Below are 23739 nucleotides of genomic sequence, written 5' to 3'. Positions count from 1 at the left end.
GTGTGTGTGTATGTGTGTGTGTCAGTGTCAGTGTGTGTGTGTGTGTGTCTGTCTGTCTGTCTGTCTGTCTGTCTGTCAGTATTGTGCGTGCGTGCGTGCGTATGTGTGTTTGTGTTTGAGCGTTTATGTCTCCTGGAGAAAGAGAGAGAGAGAGAGAGAGAGAGAGAGAGAGAGAGAGAGAGAGAGAGAGAGAGAGAGAGAGAGAGAGAGAGAGAAAGGGAAGAGAGAGAGAGAGATAATGTAAGGGGCGGAAAGAGTGAGAGAGGGGAAGGGAGACAGTGAGGAATCTGGAAAGAGAGAGTGGATCGAGTTGAAATTTAAGAACATGGGAGGTAACCATTCCTTTAACTGAACTTTATGGTGTAGCCGAAAACGGGAGTAAATTAATGGTCGTTTTCAACCATGTCTTAGATTTTCGCTAATGTTTTACAACACGCTTTTGCCGGATCAGCAAGTCTCTGTATTTTTATTATTTTTTTAAGCTTAGTAATGCGTGTGTGTGTGTGTGTGTGTGTGTGTGTGTGTGTGTGTGTATGTGTGTGTGTGTGTGTGTGTATGTGTGTGTGTGTGTGTGTGTGTGTGTATGTGTGTGTGTGTGTGTGTGTGTATGTGTGTGTGTGTGTGTGCGTGCATACGTGTGTGTGTGTGCTTGTGTGTGTGCGTGCATACGTGCGTGTGTGTGTGTGTGTGTGTGTGTTTGTCTGTCTGTCTGTCTGTCTGTGTGTCTGTCTGTCTGTGTGTCTGTCTGTCTGTGTGTCTGTCTGTCTGTGTCTTTGTGTGTCTGTGTCTGCGGTATTGTCCTCTTGAGTGGGGTAGATTTGCTGTCAGTTAATTGTCATATTTGTGTATGATGATCATGAATTTCTTTTTACAGCTTTAAATTGGGTTGTTTGTTTGCTTGTGTGCTTGTTTGTTTGTTTTTGTCTAATAGTTATTTCTGTTTGTGAATGTCCTTGTACGCGTCTGTGCAATGGCCATTAATGGTTGTATTTCTTTGTTATCATCATTTTGTATAATGTGCATGACTATCTTGTCAACTCTTACGTTTTTGTTTATAACCTGATGAGAGTTGACATCAGTGTTGAACATGTGGAAATGTGAACGCAACCTGTGAATGACTAGTGGACTTAGACAATGTGACAATCACAAACGACTGCTTTACAAACAACCCCACCCCCACCACTCCACCCTACGCAGACAAGCACATAGACCGACAGACAGACAGACAGACATAGAAAAACACACACACACACACACACACACACACACACACACACACACACACACACACACACACACACACATGCGTATCCCCTTATGTTAAACTTTTGTACGTTTTGAGAATTTTATCATTTGTGAACTATTTCTTTCAAGTCAGGTTTTCATGATTGTACAGACTATCAAATCAATTGCAATCATGATGAAAAAAACACTCAGTTTTAGCGAGGCAAACCACATTCAGTCAAAGAAAATAACTTGAAGAGTCAACACACAAAACTGAAAACCCTTTCCAGAAGCGCGGAATTGCACTGCTGTTGTACACAGAAAAAACACTCTTGTGCGCAAAACGAAAGAAAAAAATAACATTTCTCCCTACTTTCCCTTGATCCCTCGTCCAAACACCTTCCGACAAACCGCACAGTCAACTGAGAAGTGGAAATAATGTTTGCCTGCGAAGAATCAACCTGCTGGGCATTTTCTCGCTTCCTTCCCGGCTGCCAATCACCGCCTCGCGGGAAACTCTCCACCAACCAACGCACGGAAAGCGAATGTGTGACAACGCTGAGAGCCACGCCCCCCTTTTCACGCTCCGGTTTGCACAAGCTAAAGGGGAAAACCTTGCCCTATACAGGGAAAGAGTGAAAGACTGACTCGTCCCGTTCCGTATGTGTGGGTGTGTAACACACATGCTTGGTCAGTCTATACACACGCTACTTACTGTACCTACCTGATGACTTTTTCACTACCTTCTGAACTGACCGACTTTGCATCGTCAGTAGAGTGGACAGCTACTTTACCTGTGGCCAACGCGGAAAAGGCCCTATATGACTGTGACTGTGTGGTAGTTCATACCTGTGTTTATACGGACGGCGTCGGGAAGGTTTTGGTATAGTAGTAACCGCGTGGTTCTCAAGTTAGTACTGTCAAGTGCACTGTGTGTTTTTGGGGACAGCGGATGCGCTTTGCACAATGGAGCCCACCTGTTGTCGTTGTGGTCGAATACGGCGCATCTTCGTCGACGGATGATACGACGACGTTGTGGGAAGAATACTGATCCTCGAAGAACTGTGTTGGAGTGAAGTTTCTGTGGATTTTGTTTGGGGAGTTTCAGAACTGACAGGAACAAGGAGTATATATTTTGTGAGATATTTCTATGTTGACTACGTTTGTCTCAATCGACGCCTCAACCTCTATCCTTTGAGAAGGCTGTGTGGGAGTGAAGTTTCTGTGGGATTTTATATCAAAACAGGAACAAGGAGATTTTTTATACTGCTGGTGAGGGGTGACACAGTTTGGATTTTACGATCTCCTTCAGACTCATCCTTCCTTAAATACCTTGACCTACTGAGACAGTTAATTCAAACTTTGGTGTAACTTGTTGGTTCACCAATCTGGCCTTGGCCGGTTCACAGCCCGAACGACTGAGGAAACGAAAGAAGTGAAAGTCTCACCTGGTCTTTTACTCACACCTGTGAAACTACGACTTTTGAGGAAGTGTCAGAGAAAAAAACAAGTGTAGGTACGTGCTCGCTTCCGTGTGTCTGGGAGATACCACGTACCAGTGTATGAATAGTCTATAATTATTGTCTGTCTCTGGTGTCAGCAGTATTTTTACTTACACACTGTGAGACATGTTTGATACACGAGACTGTACTAGCCAATACTTTGTGTAGATCGTCAGTTTCATTTCCGTGAGTTAGAAGACATTTTTTTCTGGTCAAGATTACTGGGATAACAGTGGTGAAGCCGGTTGTCTTGTTTCTCAGTAATTATAACGGTATTTTTCTTCCTTAGTGATAATAACGGTGGTGATTTCACGTATGTTTTACATGATACTCAGTTTGATAGAAATTGCTCTGCTTGGCGAGAAAATCTATTGCAGTGTAGTGGGATAAAACTACACAGGTGAAGTTATCTACTTTCTGATGATAACGGCAGTACTGCCAGTAGTTTCACAATAATTACAAGTTCCCGACACGAGACTTTGCTGAATTAAGTTGTAGAGATCGTCAATTTTATTTACTCAAGAGAAATTGATCTGCTAGTAGAAACTAATGTAATAACAGTGGCGACATTATTTTGTGTCTGATAAACACTGACTGACTGACTATTAGGGTTTAACGTCCTCTTAGACCAACTGGTCTATATTGGGACAGGTATTGGTAATACGCTGAAGATATGGTGTGATACTTTGATTCGAACAAGCCCGCTGTGGCTGTCTTCTTCGAGAGATGATGCATGCGTGTCTTCGTGTTTTCCAAGCCCTGAGACTTTCGCTGTGAACGTGGGATCTTTTTCGTGCGCATGTGTGCACACGGGGGTGTTCGGACACCGAAGAGAGTCTGCACAAAGTTGACTCCGAGAAATAAATCTCTCGCCGAACGTGGGGATCGAACCCACGCTGATAGCGACCAACTGGCTACAAAGCCAGCGCGCTACCAACTGAGCTACGTCCCCGCCCCCTGATAAACACGGCTGTATGCTTACGTGCAGTGACAGTGGACCAAGTTTTTAACACGAGACTGTGTCGAATAATCTGTATAGATCGTCAGTTTCATTCCCACGAATAGTACAGAAATTGCTCTGCTACAGCTGAGACTAGCACACGATTTGTACACATTAGTCAATTTCAGTCCCAAGAGTGGTGCAGAAATGTCACGGCTTGCCGAGACTATCGCTAAAGTTCAATAAGAGCGGCCAAGTTAACTTCTTCAGGGTGATAACGCAATAAAACTATTACGGCAAACCTTCGCCTAAGTGTGTGGAAAGTGATAACGGGTGTTGTCAGTCAATGATAATGGGTGTTGTCAGTCAGTGCCTGTCGTTACATCATCGATAAGAGTGCTAGTTGTGCTTCCCCGGGAAATTTGTGTGAAAACTATCAGCTGGGAAATGTGGATCGATAGTGGCCTAGTTTTCGATAATTGCTTTATACGTTAGTTTGGATGTATCGCCTTGTTTGGGATAATTGTTTTGTAGTTGAATTAGGGCACATTTTTACAACAGCGGTTGTTAAAAAGCTTTGGCCCATGCGTGAAAATTGCAAAGTAAAAGCAGAACCGGTTGAAAAGTGAAAAAGAAATTTAAAGGCATATGTACGCGCTCCCGTGTTTACAAAGTGTAGTTTGCCCACAATCGATGTCAAATGCATCATAAGGCCATATAATGACGATATGTCGCAATGCGCGGACCATATACATGCATTACAGCTTGTTCTAGCCTCTGAAAAAGTGAGGATGTCAACAAAGACGCGGAGTTATTTCCCTTGCGTCAACGTTCCCTCTGTTGGCAAATCTATAAATAGGACGATCTAGATCAAAATAAAAATTCAAATATCTCAACATTTAAGGGGTCCTAGACCACAATATTTTGCAGGGAACTTAATTTAGCATGTCTCCAGCTGTTGGTAAAGCAATTAGCGTGTATATTCATCGAGTTAATATGCCTTTAACAAAAAGCCTGTCTCTGTATTCTGTAACTTACTCTTTGCGTGTGGAGAAATCAAAAAAGGAGACAAGTAGAAACAACAATATAAGTTAAACACTTTTTTTTTAAGGAACAATTGATTAAATTACGCTTGTGTTTACACACATTTCTTATTTTCAGGTGTCAAAGTCTTCCTCTTTGTGAAATCACGCCGAAGGAGAATACCTACCAAACACTAACTGTGGATATTTGTATTTTGTGGCGGCGAAAAGAAACCTCAGATTCAACAAGTAACTGTGGATAATTGTGTTTCGTGGCGACGAAAAGAAACCTCCGCAACGAGTGTTAAGTGTCAGAGGTGGTGGTGAGGGCGGTGGTGTGGATGTGGTGGCGGTGGTTGACTGCGGCATGGTGCTGCTGAGCAGTCTGGCGATGCACCCCGTCAGGTCGCGACCCCCCACCCGAGATGCTCTCTCAACCTCTTCCCCCCACCCCGGGTATCCCACCACCCCTGTGGCTGGGTACCCTCACTCTAATGGATACTTCTACAGTCCCTCCCACTCCTCCGACACCCCTGAACACACTCAGAAAGGCCGGAGGTTCAGCGGGCCCAACTTAGGGGGTTCCGTCGCGATGACGTCATCACATGTGACGTCACCTGTGACGTCACCGGGAGTGTACTCGTCCCTGAACAACCTGGACACGTGGAGTCCGAGCACCGTCAGCGTCAGTTCTCTGCTCAGACAGTCCGGTGACGTGTACGGCAAGCCCAGCAGGAAACTCAACAACGGCTTCGTCCACGTGAACGGAGGAATAGGTGGTAGCGGTGGTAGCGGCAGTGTTATGAGGCCGCTTCGGGATTCATATTCGGGGAGTTTGTCACGGTCAAAGCCCTACGCGCCATGGAAATTGCTCCACGAGGAATCAGATTCGGAGAGCGTGACATCTCAGCCATACGCAACAAGGAGATCGCTTCATGAATCAGATTCAGGGAGCGTGTCACAGTCCTACGCTTCCAGGAGAGTGCCGCAAGACTCAGATTCACAGAGCGTTGTCTCTAGAAGATCGCTTATAGACTCAAGGAGAGTGCCGCAAGACTCTGATTTACAGACCGTTGTGTCTAAAAGATCGCTTCAGGACTGGGACTCGGGGAGCGTGTCTAAACCTTACGCGACAAGGCGATCGCTCCAGGACTCAGATTCGGAGATCATCGCGTCACCCCCGTACGCCCCTGAAAGATCGCTTGAGGACTCAGACTCGGGGGGAATGTCCCAGACCTACACGACCTCCCCCATGCCTACACGCAGCAGCTCGGGAGGCGGGGTCGTCAGAGACAAGACCCTGAGAAGAACGATGTCCGCGGACCCTCGCAAGGCGGACAGGGACCCCTACTACCCCTGTGGCAGACCCCTAGGGTCCCCCCACCCCGGAGAGGTGTCGGGTGGAGGCATACCCCGCGTGTGTTCGGACGGGGACCTGCTGGAGTCGGAGTACGTCACGCTGGATTATACCTACGTGACGATGGAGAGGGTGGGTGGAAGAAGCGAGGGTGAGAGCGGGAGGGTGGAAGGGAAGGGGTACGGGAGCAATGAGGAGTGTGGTCATCCTTCGGACACCAGTCACAACCTCAGCATGGACAGCGTCCACAGGAAATACTCGGACAATAGTTTTCTCTACACCTCCCCCACCTCCTCCTCCTCCTCCTCCTTCCATCCCTACAACAACAACAAAAACAGCAACAATGCAATCAGCTACACCCGCTCCTGCAGCGACGACAACAACGATTACGCCTACGCCAACGGATACAGCAGCGACTACGGTTCCGGCAGAAGCGGAAGTGGGTCCACGGGTTCCCTACAGCGCAGCGGTACGCTCCCAACCAACAGCGGAAGCAAGCACAGAGCCATGTCCGCAGAGAGGTTGTTGAATCACTCTCGGAGCATCTCGCCCATGGATAGAGGCTCCAGAGGCACTCCACCCAGAAAGAAGACCAGTATGACCTTGCAAACAGTCGCGGAAATCACTGTGCAGGGCTCGCAGCCAGGCAAAGGCATTCTCAAAAACGGCAGTGGTAGTGCTACGAGCAGCGAAAGCAAGGGTCCGAACTTATTAAACACGAACGATGCCGGCGCCATCAACTTAAACGGGAGCGGTACCAACACGCCGAGGTCGGCCAACAGCAGTAGACGCAGCAGCCTCAACTCTCGTGTCAACGGCAGTCAGGATAGCGGCAGCATCATCAGCTCCGAATTTGCCCAAGATCCTAACAAGACCCCCTCCGTGCATGCCGGCCCAAACAACCTCACTACCCCTCTTAATAGCATCTTAATTAAGCACAACAACTTAAGTCACACTTTTGCGAACACCGCCACTAGGTCAAGCACCAAACGCACGAACGAAGAACAGAACCAACACCCTCGCATATTAAGACTGAGGAGTAAGTCCATGTCCGACCTCAGGGAAGACACCAACAATGACGCAACGACGACGACAGCGAACTCTGGTTGCTATAGCGACGACGAAGATGGCGACGATTTTGGCTTCCTCAGCAACCCTGGGACTACTACTACTACTTTCGTTTCTCGTCCTCCGACAGCTATGCACAAGGCCAAATCGGCTGGTGGTACCTCCTCCCCCTCCCATCGCCTGTTGCCGAGACGATGGCGGAACAAGAACAAGTCTGGTTCGAGTCCTTCGCACCCGCCCGCCCAGCCCATGTGGAGCCCCGAGGTCAGTGCGTTTGCATGTGTGTCCGCGTTTGTTTTGTGTGTTGGTGTGTTCGTCTGATGAGTGTTGTGTTCTGTTGGATTTTGTTTCTGCCTGCGTGCTTGTTTTGACGGTGCTGTTGGTGTTTTGTCTGTGTGACAGTGTTGTTGATGGCGTTTTGTTTGCTGTTGGTGTTTTGTCTGTGTGACAGTGTTGTTGATGGCGTTTTGTTTGCTGTTGGTGTTTTGTCTGTGTGACAGTGTTGTTGATGGCGTTTTGTTTGCTGTTGGTGTTTTGTCTGTGTGACAGTGTTGTTGATGGCGTTTTGTTTGCTGTTGGTGTTTTGTCTGTGTGACAGTGTTGTTGATGGCGTTTTGTTTGCTGTTGGTGTTTTGTCTGTGTGACAGTGTTGTTGATGGCGTTTTGTTTGCTGTTGGTGTTTTGTCTGTGTGACAGTGTTGTTGATGGCGTTTTGTTTGCTGTTGGTGTTTTGTCTGTGTGACAGTGTTGTTGATGGCGTTTTGTTTGCTGTTGGTGTTTTGTCACTTTGTTTGTTTTGTTGTTGGTGTGTTTGTCAGTATGTTCATTTTGTTCCTGGCGCTAGTAGCTTGTTTGTCTGTGCAGTTGTGTTCTATTGCCTTTGTCTTCGTTGGCATGTCCGTTTTGTTGATGGGTATTGCCGTGATGCCTGTCTGTCTGTCTGTCTGTCTGTCTGTCTGTCTGTCTGTCTGTCTGTCTGTCTGTCTGTTTTTGTCACCATACTTCTTATCAGTTGCGTTGATGTGTTCGTTACTGCGTCCTTCTTGGTATTGGTATTGGTGCATGTATCAATGCGTTTGTAACGATACAATACAATACAATACAATACAATACAATACAATACAATACAATACAATACAATACAATACAATACAATACAATACAATACAATACAATACAATACAATACAATACAATAACTTTATTAATCTCTAAAAGAGAAATTGCATTGCTGAGCGTTTGTGTCCGTAATAATAACATGTTATGTATTTGATTTCTGTTGGTTTGCCAGTGCGTTCAGTTTCTTTCTTTCTCCCTCTCTTTCTTTCTTTCTTTCTTTCAGTCTTTCTTGCATGAAATGAGGTTCTTCAGTAAAACGTTTTGAACGTAATTTTCTTGAAAACTTGCAAATTACATGATAGTTTCCTTCTTTAAACCGGGGTTTCTTCAATTTTTCGGTTACGGTGTGGGTTTATCTTTCCTTCCGTCTTTCGTAATGAAATAGGTTTTGTTCAGGTGCATTTTCTTGAAGATTTGTAAATAATACTATCCTTCTTTCAACCGGACAAAAACTATACTCTGCAGGTAGACCACAGGGGAAATAGTATGCGTTCAAGAAGTCAAATGCAATTCAGATAGATACCAGAAAATTAGAAGATTGAATAACTATTCAAAGGAAGATCAGAAAATGCGCGGTTGTGGTTTCTAATACAACAGTCCTGATCTCGAATTGTACAAAGACCGAGGTCCCTCTCCTTCAAAGAATCTGAGCACTCAAGTTACTGGTATGGTATTCTTCCCGCTTTACATGTAAATGTGTTACTTATTTACAATGGGAATTTAACTCTTTATGCTAAAAGAGTTTCTCGTTTCAACAAGGCTGGGTTAGTTCTGGCTTTCTCAGAAAGAAGGATTGGTATGTATGGGTACGTCCTTTAGTGTTTAAAAGTTCAGGTCTACATTTACAAAAAATCCACCAGCGTGTCAGTTTCTTTCCTTCTTCCTATCTTTCTTTGCTTTATTTTACTTTTTTCTAAATGTTTAAGGATCTTGATAACCGAAGGTCATCGTAGACAGTACACAATGTAGTTTAATAATAATAATACTTCCATGAACGAAATGATAATATGGCTTCGTGAAATCTTTTTTGAAACTCTATCTCTTTGTCTCTTTGTCGCTTTCTCTCTTTCTCTCTCTCTCTCTCTCTCTCTCTCTCTCTCTCTCTCTCTCTCTCTCTCTCTCTCTCTCTCTCTCTCTATCTCTGTGTGCGTGAGTGAGTTGGATTGTGTGCGGGTGTGTGTGTTTGTGCGTGTGTGTGTGCATGTGTACACAGGTATTCTTGACGTGGTGTAAATGTATGAGTGAGTGGTGCAGATTAATTTTGTTTGTTTGTATCCCCTTGCATTTTTTTGATATTTCAGCTTAAATGTGTTTTTATTCATTTGATATTCGTAAAGATCATGTAGTAGTTGCGATAATGCATGATTAATCTCTACATGTATAACCTTTTATTCGATTTTTTTTCGTGTCGGTTTACGATTGTCATTGTATCCATCTTAATACATGTTTAGTTTTAGCAGGGACAGATTGTAAGACTAGGCGTCAGCCTAAAATCTCCATCCTTGAGTAATAAAGTTCGTTCGTTCGTTCTCTCTCTCTCTCTCTCGCTCTCTCTGTCTCTCGGTCAAAGTTTCAAGGACCATTGCTCTTAAACGTATAGGATACGATTCGTAAAAAAATCATTATTATTTGTCAGCTTCCTGTTCTTGTGATCCTCTTGAACACTGCGGAAGAAGAATACAAAACAAATATAACAGCGACGTTTCAACCCAAGGGTCTTCTTTATGTGACAGGGAGACTACCGTCGCCCTTCACAGCAGACTCTGCAGAGTTGTTCACCTTAGAAGTTGCGAGCTATTTATAGCTCGCAAGGCAACACCTGTGGATTGTAGAGTTCTGTTTGTGATGGGGTCTGGCGGCTTTTGTCTCTCTGTATGTTCATGGATTCCTTTGCGAATGCATAACAGTTTTTATAGGGCTTAAAAATAAGCTCTAAAATTCTCAATGCTGTTTGATTGGACGTCGCCTCCAAAGGTGATTGTGGTGTTTCGGCACTCGGTTACATTTTAGGCACATAAACAAAGTTGAACAAATTAAAGTAGTAGACAGACAATACAACAGAAAGAAGAACTACAGAAACGATAGATCTATGAGCAAATGAACTGTCCCCCGAAATCGGCGTATGGCTGCCTGAATGGCAGGGTAAAAACGGTCATACACGTTAAACCCACATGTGCAAAAGCATGAGTGAACGTGGGAATTTCAGCCCATGCCTGAACGAATAAGAAGAAGAAGCAATGAACTGTTCACATGACAAGGTCTTTTTGAACTTCGTAGCCTTCAATTTCTCGTTGCCCAAATGGAGACTTGGGCTAAGAATGAATTTAACCCCAGTTTCCATCACCGTTCAATCTTGTGGCTTATACCTAATCAAAGGACAATACGCCGTAACCCTCCAAAAGTTTCTTCATTTAGCCTTTTAAAGGATCATTGCAGCTTAGCCGGTCAGTATGTCGGTCACAGCTTACCCAGTCGTTCGCAATCAGTCCGATTGACTTCCACACGCTTTTGGTGAGAGGTGGGCAGAGAACTGAGGGTATAAACTCGTGAAGTAAGAACGGTAAGAATGTGGAAGTTATGAGAGAGAGAGAGAGAGAGAGAGAGAGAGAGAGAGAGAGAGAGAGAGAGAGAGAGAGAGAGACAGAGACAGAGAGAGAGACAGACAGACACAGAGAGAGAGAGAGAAAGAGAGAGGGAGAGAGAGAGAGGGGGAGAGAGAGAGAGAGGGAGACAGAGAGAGAGAGCGACAGAGACAGAGAGACCAGAGAGTGAGAGACATAGAGAGACAGACACACACAGAGAGAAATAGAGAGAGAGAGAGAAAGAGAGAGCGCAAAGTGAGAGAGGGGGGTGAGAGGGAGACAGAGAGAGAGAGACCGAGAGAGAGTGTCCGAAAGAGAGAGAGACAGAGATAGAGAGCAACTCGAAAAATGTGGAAGTTATGTCGGGATAGAGAGGAACAAATATGGTTGTGGGAGTGGTGTTTCGGGGCTACCCCATACCCTGGGGTCAATGAGCCACTGCAGTGTGCCCTGACTTGCTGTTGACTTTGCCTTACCTGCGTCAGTCAAACACCTGAAGGGAGGGGAGGGGTGTTTTGTTTTCCTCCGTAATTTCAAGGTTTCAAGGGCTCCTGGGGTCTTGACTGAACTAAAGAGTAATCACACTCCTGGCATGGCAATTACAATTCAGTGAAAAGAATAGTTAGGCTACATCGTGGGTGTTTTTTTAAAATTATGGTGTGTGTGTGTGTGTGTGAGTGTGAGTGTGCGTGCGTGAGTATGTTTGCGTGCGTGCGTGAGTATGTTTGCGTGCGTGCCGGCCTGTGTTCGTGCGCGTGCACGTGCGTCCGTGCTTATGTCAAACATGACCAGTCCTCCGTCACAACTCCCGGGGGGAGGTGGGGGGGGGGGGGGGGATTTAAGAGAGAAATATGTGTCGGAGGGCGGTGTTTGCGTATGTCACTCCACAGTAGCCGGAGGGGGACCTTTCACAGTCATAAAAGGCGGGATTGACATGTAGATTATATGCAGCTCCTGTCCCTCTAGCCCTGACGAGTGGACCTTGCTGTGATGCATTATACTGATACGATACGGGAGGAGATATATATATATATATATATATATATATATACATATATGTCGCAATGAACCGTTAGGTTTCTATACTCGTATTCCTCAAGTCCAGAACTTCTTCTTCTTTTTTGTTCATGGGCTGAAACTCCCACGTTCACTCAGGATTTTGCACGAGTGGGGTTTTACGTGCACGGTCGTTTTTACTCCGCCAACCAGGCAGTCATACGCCGCTTTCGGGGGAAGTCTAGATCTATAACCCACCGAACTCTGACATGGATTACATGATCTTTTCCGTGCGCACTTGGTCGCACTTGCGTGTACACACGAAGGGGGATACGGCACTAGCAGGTCTGCATACATATAAGTTGACCTGGGAGATCGGAAGATTCACCAGGCGCGGCCGGGATTCGAACCCGCGACCTTCCGCATAAGTTAGCGGTTAACTTCTCATGTGCACCAAAGATCTATGTACGCTTAGTTTTACATGGGATAAGAGCTTTGTTGGACTTGGACACATTCAAACAAATAACAGTCTGGCTGCTTTCTGTAAAAACAAGTTGTGTTTTTTTTCTGAATAAATTGTACAACTGACACCGGTGTCCATCTTTGAAATTGATTCAGCACAACATCCCCACTCAGCACAGTAAATAGCCAGACCGTCGATTTTTGGTATACGTATATGTTATACATGTATGTGACGGGCGCAGTGGACAGAGGTCGTGAGGTCGTGAGTTCGAATCCCGGTCGCTGCCGCCTGGTGGGTTAAGAGTGGAGATTGTTCCGATCTCCCAGGTCAACTTATGTGCAGACCTGCTAGTGACTTAACCCCCTTCGTGTGTACACGCAAGCACAAGATCAAGTGCACACGGAAAAGATCTTGTAATCCATGTCAGAGTTCGGTGGGTTACAGAAACACGAAAATACCCTGCATGCTTCCCCCGAAATCGGCGTATGCTGCCTAAATGACGGGGTAAAAACGGTCATACACGTAAAAACCCACTCATGCAAAAACATGAGTGAACGTGGGAGTTTCAGCCCATGAACGAAGAAGAAGAAGAAGAAGAAGTATGTAGACCTAGGATTGGAATGCTCTTATTCTATGTAACTTGAACGCCTTGACAGATTTCTTTGGGTGTTCATGATCGCTGTCACGCGAAGGAAGGGACCTTTTCACGTGTATAATTTTGATTTTTGATTTGTACTTGACACTATAAATAGTCAGGGATGAGAGGAGTAACGTGTGTACTTAGTCCAAGTTTAAAGGTATCGCCGACGAGCATAGACTAGCTAAGCTTCATTGTTCTGTATTCAGAACGTGGGTAGTAATATAGAAGGGAAGAACAGGAAGAAAACATGATTTAGTACGTGTTTGTGAGTCCAACAAAGATGGCGTCTTAATGGTGTCACCGGGTCAACTGAACAATCCACAAACAGGGAACGTAAATCCCCTTGTCTGGGGGGAGAGTTAGTTCTCTTTGTAATCAGCTTACCGGTCCATATCCAAGAAAATCTTTATGGCGGTTTAATGGCCGGCGATGGTTTGGCCTCAACATCTGAATGGCCTTCTTAGTTTGAAGGCGACTCTTCGCTGGACAGTTTAGGCCAGACTTGGGTTTAAGCTTATACGTGTATACACGTTCGTTTTTATCGGAGATTTGTGGATTCTTGGTGACATTGGTATTGTGGTGATTTTTGTTTGTTTGTTTGCTTAACGCCCAGCCGACCACGAAGGGTCATATCAGGGCGGTGCTGCTTTGACATATAACGTGCGCCACACACAAGACAGAAGTCGCAGCACAGGCTTCATGTCTCACCCAGTCACATTATTCTGACACCGGACCAACCAGTCCTAGCACTAACCCCATAATGCCAAACGCCAGGCGGAGCAGCCACTAGATTGCCAATTTTAAAGTCTTAGGTATGACCCGGCCGGGGTTCGAACCCACGACCTCCCGATCACAGGGCGGACGCCTTACCACTGGGCCACCGTGCCGGTCTATTTATTGTGGTGATGAACAAGTATAAAGCAAACATGCTGAAACAAAACAACACAATCACATTGCTTGATCCCATTGCCTATCTTTTTCTGAATGTTTTGACAACCTTGACCACGCTCGCTTACGACTGCTGTCATCGATCTGCCTTTTGTTTTTAAAATTAAATTTTTTTTTGTAATAAACATCTTTTAGTTATAAAAATAGCTCTTTTCTGCGAATGTAGTTTGTCACGTGTTCGGTAATGTTCCTGGAAGAATGCAGGTGTGTATTTTCATCGAAAAAACCCACCCTACCCCAAACTCTTCCCTTGCCTCTATCACCAAAATCTGCACATAAGGACTAGCATACTATACTGCATACCTACAACAACAACAAACCAGTGACAGTGTGAAAGCCAATGCTATGTTCTGTGAGGTCCGGGTCTACACCTAAGTACATCAGATTGCCAAACAGATCTAAGTCTTTATCATAAACGCTGAACAAAACGTTGTTCTTCGAAAAAGAAAAAGAGAACAATCTTTCTTTCTTTCTTTATTTGGTGTTTAACGTCGTTTTCAACCACGAAGGTTATATCGCGACGAAAAGAGAACAATGATTATGTGGTGAAGAAAAGGTGTCAAATGCAAACCTGGAGTCCCAGTGCGCTTAACGATTTGAACTTTACCAATTATTTCTTTAATATAATTATAATGTAATGTCACGCTTGTTTATTCGACTTAACTTTGTATACGCTTTATTCGTGCCATAGGGCGTGATTACTTAAGGGTTCAGTTCGTATATAATATAACTATAGTTCGTTTCTCAAGCAAACAATATTGTGAAGTATATATTCCTCTGAGAGAACAACAATTCTGTCCGCTTGAAAGATGGATAGACCGAGGTTCTTGTGAATGGGTTTTTTTTGGTCTAATTTAAACGCTCCATTTCTCATTGTAAAATTTGTGTGTTTTTATTTCTGTTAGAAGTCGTTGTTTGTTAAGTTGTTTTCACCTCCCTGTATTTCTTACTTTCGGGACTAGGGTACTAAAATTCAATACTTTTATGAGTCAGAATTTCGCACAATGCTTATGGTTCACTGACTCGCAAACACATTCAACCTCTTGGTGTAATTTCAGTGGTCTCTACCATTTTCTCAATCAGTCATCCAAAAAAGCGTGCTGGAGTTAATGAACCGGAGATCAAAGAAAGGCAAGACCAGTGTGACCAGGGCCGTACATATATGCATATATACATATACGGGTATAAGTATACCTACATAGTTAAGGACAATTCCCTCTTGGAAATATGCCTTTGTTTCTTTTTCTCCGATCCTTTCTGTCTTTGGAATATGCCTCAAGCGGTACAAGCGTTCTATGTTTAAAATAACAAGGTTAAAAAACAAGCTAAACAAGAGGCGAAGCCTTCAAGGCTCACGTAAGAAATAGACAAACAGTAACACAAACTCAATCACTCCGTCACACATACACACCCACACACACAGTAAGCTTAGGTGACGACTGTGCAAGAAAGAGAGACACTAGATCTAGATCTGTCTGTGTCTGCATGTAGCCTACTTACAGGGACACGACTGCCAAATAGTCTCGGCCCGCTCAAAATAACACTGACCGAGACCACACACACCACGCGAGAGAGAAAGACTACAGGGAGGCATGCCGTCATGATGCATTAATTGACGTCAAACACTTTTGACCGTGACGTAATCTTATGCGAGCTTTATCCATAGTCTTGGATAACCACTCACACATAGACTCGGAAATGTTAAAGTTTCTACCACAGACATACACACACACGCACACACGCACACACGCACAGACAGACAAAGTTACGATCGCATAGGCTACACTTACGTGAGCCAAAAATGAGTTCGTCTCCGTGACGGCTTGAAAAACAAAATATATACACATACATGTACATATATATGTATGAAACAAGATCACGAACAGCGGCTTCAATTTTCTTACAGGACATTTTCACGATACATTTTTCAACAACAACCTCTTTTCTCTTCGGTGTTGGTAGACAGCAAGTTGATCCTTGATAACGCGTCAAATGTAAACACGCATACCTCTTCCTCTAACTTTAAAGAGTTCGTCTTTTGTGTAAGTCAACAGTCACTTGTCATCGGTGGTTTTTGACTCGGACGCGATGGAAATCACATTAACACTGAACCATACAGTTTTGAGAAAACGCATGCAGGGCTTCTTTTGTCGTTCAGAGTCTGTCCTTTCAAAACCTTTGAGAGCCACTCTTGAGGCACCACACGACTTCCTTGGGTGTCATAACCCTGTCTTTTCCACACCAAGTGTGGCGTTGAAGGTCATGCCTTGCACAAAAGATGACATTCTTTCTGAAAGAAACTCCGGTGTGTGCATAATCTCAATGCAGGACCTCGATATATAATTGTTGGTTATGGGGGCCCGGTAGCTCAGTTGGTAGAGCACTGGACTTGTGATCGGAAGGTCGCAGGTTCGAATTCGGGCCGGGACGAACACGGGTCAACTTTATGTGCAGACCCAGAGACGGAAGCCATGTCCCACCCCCGTGTCATCACAATGGCACGTAAAAGACCTTGGTCATTCTGCCATAAGTGCAGGTGGCTGAATACACCTAAACACGCAGACACCTGGGTAGCGCGACTCCGTTGCTGCTAGCTTTCCACTGGGAGGAAGCGACCCGAATTTCCCAGCGATGGGACAATAAAGTAATGAAAATGAAAATGAAAGAGAAAGAAGTTGAGAATGAAATGTCGCCATTGTGGACAAATAAAAAGGACGATATCTATGACATTTTAAATCTGAGCATTATTAAAGGTCTTTTTCTTCCTGTTTACTGCCATCTTGTGAATCACCATAAATTCGTGCAGGCTTTTACGCGAAACAAGAACATTTCTACTTGGACACATTGCAAAAATCAAAAGCCTGGCTGTTTTAAGTGCGGATTGACATTTTGTTGCTGAATAATGTATTGATGTTGTTAGTAACACACACGTCGATTCGGTTGGCCTAGTGGTAAGGCGTCCGCCCCGGCCGGGTCATACCTAAGACTTCAAAATTGGCAATCTAGTGGCTGCTCCGCCTGGCGTCTGGTATTATGGGGTTAGTGCTAGGACTGGTTGGTCCGGTGTCAGAATAATGTGACTGGGTGAGACATGAAGCCTGTGCTGCGACTTCTGTCTTGTGTGTGGCGCACGTTATATGTCAAAGCAGCACCGCCCTGATATGGCCCTTCGTGGTCGGCTGGGCGTTAAGCAAACAAACAAACAAACAAACAAACACGTCGATTTGCGGAATTAACTCAGCAAGAAATGTACTCACTGCGCCAGAAGCAGCCAGACTGCTGATTATTGGTATCTGTCCAAATGGACAGTCCGGCAAACGAAAAGAGAACCTACCACGCATACGGCGAAAGCGACGAGCAGGTTTCTGTATTTCGTTCTCGAAGCACGTAAACTCAAAAGGCTGAACATTCCTTGTTTTTGACTCACATGCGAAGCAAAAGTGAGTCTATGTACTCACCCGAGTCGTCCGTCCGTCCGTCCGTCCGGACGTCCGGAAAACTTTAACGTTGGATATTTCTTGGACACTATTCAGTCTATCAGTACCAAATTTGGCAAGATGGTGTATGATGACAAGGCCCCAAAAAACATACATAGCATATTGACCTTGCTTCAAGGTCAAGGTCGCAGGGGCCATAAATGTTGCCTAAAAAACAGCTATTTTTCACATTTTTCCCATTTTCTCTGAAGTTTTTGAGATTCAATACCTCACCTATATATGATATATAGGGCAAAGTAAGCCCCATCTTTTGATACCAGTTTGGTTTACCTTGCTTCAAGGTCAAGGTCACAGGAGCTCTTCAAAGTTGGATTGTATACATATTTTGAAGTGACCTTGACCCTGAACTATCAAAGATAACTGTTTCAAACTTAAAAATTATGTGGGGCACATGTTATGCATTCATCATGAGACACATTTGGTCACATATGATCAAGGTCAAGGTCACTTTGACCCTTATGAAATGTGACCAAAATAAGGTAGTGAACCACTAAAAGTGACCATATCTCATGGTAGAAAGAGCCAATAAGCACCATTGTACTTCCTATGTCTTGAATTAACAGCTTTGTGTTGCATGACCTTGGATGACCTTGACCTTGGGTCAAGGTCACATGTATTTTGGTAGGAAAAATGTGTAAAGCATGTGAGTCGTATGGGCTTTGCCCTTCTTGTTATTTTGTGCGCACACATTTCCACTTTTTCCAAAACTTATTGATTATTGCGACATCTATTTCTTCGAGCATCTAGCTGTCTATACGCGTTGTGATACCTCAGGCATTTGGGAACTTTAAAACCCAACAAGTAAAACGGAACTCGGGCTAACACTGCTACCGTTGTTAGCTGTATGGGACACACTATACGCTGCATACTCGTTGTTAATGTTATTATTACAGCATGATAAATGAAGCCGATTGTGCGAAGAACAAAAGCGGGTTGTTCGTCGAACGTGTGTTTCTGACTTTCCGGGACTTCAAATAAGTTTATAAAGGCAAGCTATGAATTATAATACAGACATCCGTTCTTGAACAGATTCCTTTGTGTCGGTATGTGCTTCAACGTCGTGCACACACAACAAAGCGTAGGCGTACAATTGACTAAACAAATGCAGAAAATATAAGTAGGTATAATATATATACCCAACTGATTTTGCAAATTCTTCGTACTGTTGTTGCACTATAGAACAATGTTATCAAAGTTGTAATTCATTCAAATAAGGAAAATAATGGGTTTTGTTTCTTTTTTGTAATTTAAAAACAACAACATATGATTTGTAAGGCAAAAAAGAGGAGATATTTTGGAAGCGAGTAAGTCTCTCCGTCAAAATTAATGCATGGATGCAAGTATGGATTTGGTTTTCTTGATCATCATAGATACAGTGGATTCTGAAATTCAAATAAAACAGAAATTATAAACCGCCTTTTTAGTGTTATATCTCTTTTCATATTCCTATTAGCCTTGTGGACCGGCACGGTTGGCCTAGTGGTAAGGCGTCCGCCCCGTGATCGGGAGGTCGTGGGTTCGAACCCCGGCCGGGTCGTACCTAAGACTTTAAAATTGGCAATCTAGTGGCTGCTCCGCCTGGCATCTGGCATTATGGGGTTAGTGCTAGGACTGGTTGGTCCGGTGTCAGAATAATGTGACTGGGTGAGACATAAAGCCTGTGCTGCGACTTCTGTCTTGTGTGTGACGCACGTTATATAGCAGCACCGCCCTGATATGGCCCTTCGTGGTCGGCTGGGCGTTAAGCAAACAAACAAACTTAGCCTTGTGCCCATGGCAATGCTGTCGATGCAAATTTGTAAATTTCACTCACGCTCTTCTTCTACAAAGCCTTTCTTTCACAGCAATTTGATGTTGCATTCCAGTTATACACTTCACAGATGTGAATGCGTGATATATTGTGTAAAAAATTCCATCTCACACGGCAGAAATTAATATGTAAATCGCCGTGAGCTCTTGTGAGAAGGGGCGATTAATACATGTCCATTATTATTATTATTATTATTCACATTTTATGTCCTTTTTTTTTATGTCCATTGATTTTTTTTTCTCTCTCGAATGCGTAGAGTCATTGTTCAAATGAAGCAGTGCAACTTGAACTGAAGCACATTTTGGAGACATTCTGAACAGAATTATTCAGACGCACGCGCAAATATTTTTGTGTTTGATAATAACCTTCAAGAACGAACAGACCCTGTGTAAATGTCTCGATACAGCTCTGCAAAGGAGGCTGTGCAAACTACCCAACATCGACTTTTAGCAAGAGGTCGCGTTTCGCGTCGGTCTACAAAAAAAGGCCTAACGTACAAGATTCTTTATTTCTTTTCTACTTTTATGTCATTCTCAAAAATGACACGTATCTTTGAAAAAGTCAAAAACCAATGTTCTTTAAGGCTGACGTCCGCTGTCTTAGTCCTGGCACTCCCAAATAACCCCCGCCCCCTTGACCTAACCCATCTTCAACTTGAAACACACCACTCACAAGGCAAAAGGGTAGAAGCGGTAGTTTTTAAAATACATTTTTTTAAGCAAACCGCAGACATCTCTCTGTCCTCTGATATTGATCATACATTCTTGTGGCCAACACTTCTCTTCCTCCCCCCCTTTCTACAAGGCCTTCCACCATACCCTCAAAAACCAGGGCTCAGGGCTTTTGTCGGGTAGCATGAAAAGCGATCCCTCTCTCTCTGTCGCTGTCTCTGTCTCTCTTTCTCCTCTTTCTCTGTGTCTCTCTTTCTCTGTCTCTCTCCCTCTCTCTCTCTCTCTCTCTCTCTCTCTCTCTCTCTCTCTCTTTGTGTTCCATCCACCCGTTTCTACTTGGGGTATTGGCGAGGCAAATATTGTCAATATTATCCCCCCGTATTGGATTTCCCCCAAACCCTGGGGGTACCTTTTGGGTTGTACGGTCGACGGGTTTTTGCATTTTGTTGATTTTGATCACATGCTGTGGGATGGTTCCGTGACTGTTGGCAATTTGTTGTGGTTTTTGAGGAGTGTGGTGATCTTCCTGGCTTTTTGTTTTGTTTTGTTTTGTTTTGTTTTCGTCGGTGTGCACATTGATATGGTGCTGGGGTTTGTATGTGTGTGTGTGTGGGGGGGGGGGGGCTGTTGTAGGGCATGAGGAGTATGTGGGTGTGTTGGGGGGGAGAGGCTTGAGGGGAATATGTGTGTGTTTGGGGGGAGGGCAGTAGGGGATGTGTGTGCGTGCGTGCGTGCGTATGTGTGTGTGTGTGTGTTGTGGGATGGGGGTTTCTGCGTGTTTTTGGCCTCTGATTGCGTGTTTGCCGCTTGCATGCTTCTTTCTTCAATACACCAGTTCTTTTGGCGGATATGGCAGTATACATAGCATTTGATTACACATTTAACAGTGTGAAGGGCATGAGATGTTTCCAGTTGTATAAGCAAAGTCAAGTGCAAGGGTACATGTCACATGTTCGAAACTTCAATTTATGAATAATTCATTAAAAAAGGGGTGGGATGGGGTGGGGAGTGGGGGGGGGGGGGAGGGTGGTGATATATTTCGCCCTTGAAATCCCCCGGAAAGTGTCTGGTTACGACCGACTGTGTTTCAAGCAAATAGTCATAGTGTTTATATTGAAGACAACGACATCTTAAGATGTCGTTGATTGAAGATTATTCTAATCTTGTTTTGTTCAAAGTTCGAATACCTTGTTTTTGTTTGAGTTATCTCACCTCAGTCTGTACCAAGGAGTGTTGTGGAGTGTGTTTGCACCGAGCTAAGACTTCATTACTTCCTGATATTTTTCTTAATTCGTGCAGGTAAAATTGGTTTTGAAACAATGTGTTTCTCAAAAAGAGGGTAATCGTTCTGTCCAATGGGTGTTTATTTTAGTGGGTCCGGAAGACATTCTGTGAATGCTGTAAGGAGTTTGGCCATCACTAACAGGAAGAGTAATTACGTTGATTAGGTTTATCCCAGCGTTTGCATTGTCGAATTTGTCGTCACCGTGGGTATCACGTGGTTTTTTTTTAAATTTTTTTTATATTTTTTTTATTTTTATTTTTTACCTTTTTTGTATACATTACATGTGCATTGCTTTGTTCGCTTATTTACGCATTTCTGTTTATCTTTTTTCTTCTCTTCACATCCCCTGTCTTCTTTTCTCTTCTCTTCAATAGAACCTTCCCTGTAGTATTTGGATAATATCATAAATATTGCACGTTGAAATACATAGAAACTCTTCAGTCACTCGTACTTAACCTGTGTATTTGCAAGTGATCCAAATCCCGATCGCGATCTTCAGAGTAAAGCCGCTTATGTCGTCAAGAATATTCGTTACGGCATATCAGTTACTTCCCTTGGAGTTTTTGAGTCTCGGTATTCCCGTGAGATAACCGAGACGCGGTTAGGATTCTTTCTTTCTAGTGCGTGTGATCACGCAAACATTAATGGCTGGTGATCGGCTACGTTAAAGGCACAGTGCTTCCTGTGAATTCCACGGTCTCGAATTGCAGCTAGCATCTGCTGAAGGGACATTAAAACCCAAAAACCAACCAACCAACCAACCAACCAACCAACCATCCTGTTTGTTTGCTTGTTTGCTTAACGCCCAGCCGACCACGAAGGGCCATATCAGGGCGGTGCTGCTTTGGCATATAACGTGCGCCACACACAAGACAGAAGTCGCAGCACAGGCTTCATGTCTCACCCAGTCACATTATTCTGACACCGGACCAACCAGTCCTAGCACTAACCCCATAATGCCAGACGCCAGGCGGAGCAGCCACTAGATTGCCAATTTTAAAGTCTTAGGTATGACCCGGCCGGGGTTCGAACCCACGACCTCCCGATCACGGGGCGGACGCCTTACCACTAGGCCAACCGTGCCGGTCAACCATCCTGTGAATTCCTCCCTATCTCAGTCTGATCTGGCCATCAGTGCTGATCCGCTTACATGGGGTACGTAAGACCATTCATTCACTTGGAGACATTAATAACAAAAATAAAAACACAAATAAAAATAAAAAGCTCCCCACGGCTTCCTTGTGCAGTTTTTTTTTAAATAGTAAATTACTTTCTCAATGTCCTTGGAAAAATTAATTCTTAAAAAAATCTCTGCACGGAAATCCAAAAACAGACACACGGCTAACGTTCTAAAATTCAGAATCAAAAACAAAGAATGGTAGGGTATTGGAACGTTTAATTTATGGCAAAACGTTACTTTTACAGTACATTTACAGTACTTTTACAGCACTTTTACAGTACTTTTACAGTACTTTTACAGCACTTTTACAGTACATTTACAGCACATTTACAGCACATTTACAGTACATTTACAGCACATTTACAGCACGGAAAGCTTCGGGGCTGTTGATTGTTGGTTAACTATATTCAAATGGAAGGATAGTCTTTACTCATGTAAAGGCATGGCCGGCCAGATATGAGATGGTGAGCCCGAATCGTTTACATAGGGAAAACCGAGCCTTTAACCGGCTACAGCAATTGGAAACGCATTCCCCGTTGGATTCGGTCAAAGAGGAAGACGGTACGATTCACCCAGAATAATGTAAAGACAGACTGAGTGACTACTCCATTGGAAGATGGTTACCGTTCAGGGTTCACTTGCAGAACATGCTGGGTCATGTCCCTCGAAGTGGAATTTGTCGTGTGCAAAGTTTGATCAGATGCGACATGGTGCGACAACTTCAGTTGTTGCTTTGTAAATGTCTATGTATCAGTGTATTATGTCTTGCCACACACATGCCAAATTTCCTTGTATTGATGAGGACAATAAAATTTCTTGTATCTTGTATCTTGTATCTTGTATCTTGTACATCGATTGAACAAACCAAGACCTCTCTTCTTGTCCCTGATAAGAAAACCCATGGCGCCGAGTTCGAGAATATGTCATAAATGCAATTAATGCCAAAAATATCCAGAATGAAGTTTGTCGCGGTGACTTCAACATATCAGCAGATGAAAGATACTCGTAAGGTCACCGCCAGGCTGTGCATGTATCGCTATTGTAGGTCGTTAAGGCACAGCGAAGAGCATTCAAATCGAGCTTTTGGGCAAAGACACGGTTCGTGCATGTTTGAAGCCGTGTGAGACTGGAGATAACGGATTTGTTTGTGTCCATGCGAAACAGAAACTGGAAACAAAACAGAATGACTGAATCTCAACCAGATTAAACAGAAGAAGGAGAACGGCATTGACATGACATCGGATCACAGTTGTCTCTTTTATTTGTTTTATGACACCTCCAGCCTACAACAACATACCCCCCCCCCCCCCACACACACACACACACCTACCCCCCACCCCACCTATCCCTTCCTCCCACCATTCAGTCTTCCGCCACTTCTCATCGTTGAAGCAACCCTTTGCAATTAATTTGTAAACGAATTAAAACTATGCATA

General features: G+C 44.1%; 1 protein-coding gene across 1 annotated transcript in view; it reads left to right on the top strand.

Moving 5' to 3' along the window:
* The first annotated feature begins 1865 nt into the window (after positions 1-1865).
* Positions 1866-23739, top strand: part of LOC138968639 (rho GTPase-activating protein 6-like) — a 131897-nt gene continuing 110023 nt past the window's right edge. Inside the window, exons 1-2 of the mRNA XM_070341236.1 lie at positions 1866-2740; positions 4828-7377. Coding sequence (XP_070197337.1) covers positions 5056-7377 — 2322 coding nt within the window. The 5' untranslated portion in view covers positions 1866-2740; positions 4828-5055. The remainder of the gene's footprint in view (positions 2741-4827; positions 7378-23739) is intronic.

Source organism: Littorina saxatilis, linkage group LG6 (genome assembly GCF_037325665.1).
Source record: "Littorina saxatilis isolate snail1 linkage group LG6, US_GU_Lsax_2.0, whole genome shotgun sequence".
NCBI lineage: Eukaryota > Metazoa > Mollusca > Gastropoda > Littorinimorpha > Littorinidae > Littorina > Littorina saxatilis.
This window is presented reverse-complemented; position numbering and strand designations above follow the sequence as displayed.